General features: G+C 36.0%; 1 protein-coding gene across 1 annotated transcript; it reads left to right on the top strand.

Annotated features, from left to right (window-relative positions):
• The first annotated feature begins 125 nt into the window (after positions 1-125).
• LOC136798661 (cilia- and flagella-associated protein 263-like) lies at positions 126-1,169 on the top strand. The gene has a single exon (XM_067055307.1). The coding sequence runs from the start codon at positions 126-128 to the stop codon at positions 1,167-1,169; it is 1,044 nt and encodes a 347-aa protein (XP_066911408.1).
• The last annotated feature ends 724 nt before the right edge of the window (positions 1,170-1,893 follow it).

The following is a 1,893-nucleotide window of genomic DNA, read 5'->3' as shown; positions in this document are numbered from 1 at the left end:
CGTGCTATTATAGTCTTAAAATAAATAAATAAATAATAATAATAATAAATAAATAAATTAGGTTACGTCAAATACTTTTTCGCATCAAGACTTCTTTTTTTAAGCTGGCGAATCTCGCAAGGAAAATGGAGGAAAAAATCGATGAAAATGACCAAGAATTGCTGCTTAAAAATGAGGTTTGCACCCCAAAAAAATGCATTATTAGAAAAGGAACAACACCAAAAGACACTCTGACCTGTAGGAAGTGCCACCAAGATGTTCATTATGATTGTTCTGAGCTACCAATCTACCAAATACAGATTTGCTTAATGTTTAAATCTCGAAGTTTTCAATGCCAAAGTTGCATTAAGATCTCGCCAGAGCTGATTGAACGAGTTGAAACATGCAAAAACACCAAAATCGAAGGACTTCAAAAGGAAATTAAAGCATGTGAAAACATCATGAAAGTACAAAATGAAGAAATTTCCCAACTGAAATCAAATGATGTGAACTTTCTTACAAAAGAAATCAAAGAAAGCCTGGAAACAAAGATGAGCATACTCGAGAAAAAGATAGAAACAAAGATCGAGAACATCTTAATCGAAAAGAAGCAAGAGGCGAAAGATGTTAGTTATGCTGAAGCTGTATCCAAACAGATGAATCAAAAATCAAATAAAGTGGAGAAAATAACTCGATGTGAAACAGTCGACAAACAACGATCCACAGCATGTAACCTAATTTTCCATGGAATCAAAGAACATCTGGAGGATCCCGAGAATACAACGAAAATCTACGACGAGAAATTTATCAAGTACAGAATCCTTGGATTACAACTGGGTATCAAGTACATAAAAATTATAAACACACAGAGGATTGGAGTATTCACGGAAGAGAGAGAGGAGGAAGGGAGGTATCGACCAATCAAGGTAGTACTCGAAAATGAAGAAGACAAGAACAAAGTCTTGAGAGCCATCACGACATACAAAGGCCCTCCTTCATCCTATCGAGCAACAGAAGACCTCACAATTATTGAACGATTGGCAATCAAAGAATTGTGCAAGAGAGCACATGAGCTCAATGGTCAAATGAAAGACAAAAACATTCAATTTAAAGTCAGGGGAAGCCCCAGAACAAAACTTTACCTAAAGAAAATTGTAACAACAAGCGATTGTAAAAAAACAGGTTCTTAGAGGCCCACGGCGTGCCTTGAACCTCAATCCTTTAATAAATAAATAAATAATAAATAAATAAATTATTCATTTCAAAACAATTTCGTGCAAATTACCCTTATAATTAAGATTTTACCGCCAACTGCTCTAACTTGGGACGATTGGTCAAAACATGGGACTGTTGATAATCTGGCCTGTATTTTCACTTACTGTTAAATCTTTTTGACAACGAATTTGTTTTGATAACTCCACCAAGTTTATAAATCATACTTTCTGCCATAACATGTCACAATAACTTTCATTGATAGCGTGCCCTTTTTAACTTTTTGTTTTCATTCAAAATGACCACGACTCTCGAAAAACAGTCGATGTGTCGTAAATTTGTCTGACTTTTTCTGTTGATGACGTTTCCTTCGTTCAAAAATTTTAATGTTGCCAATTTTTTGTGAGCGATTTCTAGCGCATTTGCAGCATTTTGACTTTGTTTATCATTATGTGCGCCATTTTGGGTCGGAGGGGTCACAGTGTTCAAAGGTCATAATCTGAAACCACCCATAACACGTGGTTGTTTTGGCTGCTGGCTGGCTGGCAGTTTCCTTCAAGAATACACTCCAAAAATGGATGATGGAGAAAAGAAAATTCAAAAACTTTTACAACCGACTGACCGACCGACCAACTCACTTTTTAGACCCAACGAGGACGCAAAATTTGTGATTGCCGCCTAAGCTACAGTACTATTTTTTGG

This window comes from Clytia hemisphaerica, unplaced genomic scaffold (assembly GCF_902728285.1).
Source record: "Clytia hemisphaerica strain Z4C2 unplaced genomic scaffold, Clytia hemisphaerica genome assembly, whole genome shotgun sequence".
Taxonomy (NCBI): Eukaryota; Metazoa; Cnidaria; class Hydrozoa; order Leptothecata; family Clytiidae; genus Clytia; species Clytia hemisphaerica.
The sequence above is the reverse complement of the archived record's forward strand: the minus strand, read 5'-3'. Positions and strand labels throughout refer to the sequence as shown.

Coding starts and splice junctions, on each gene's coding strand:
- LOC136798661 (XM_067055307.1), top strand. CDS start 126: ATGGAGGAAAAAATCGATGAAAATGACCAAGAATTGCTGCTTAAAAAT.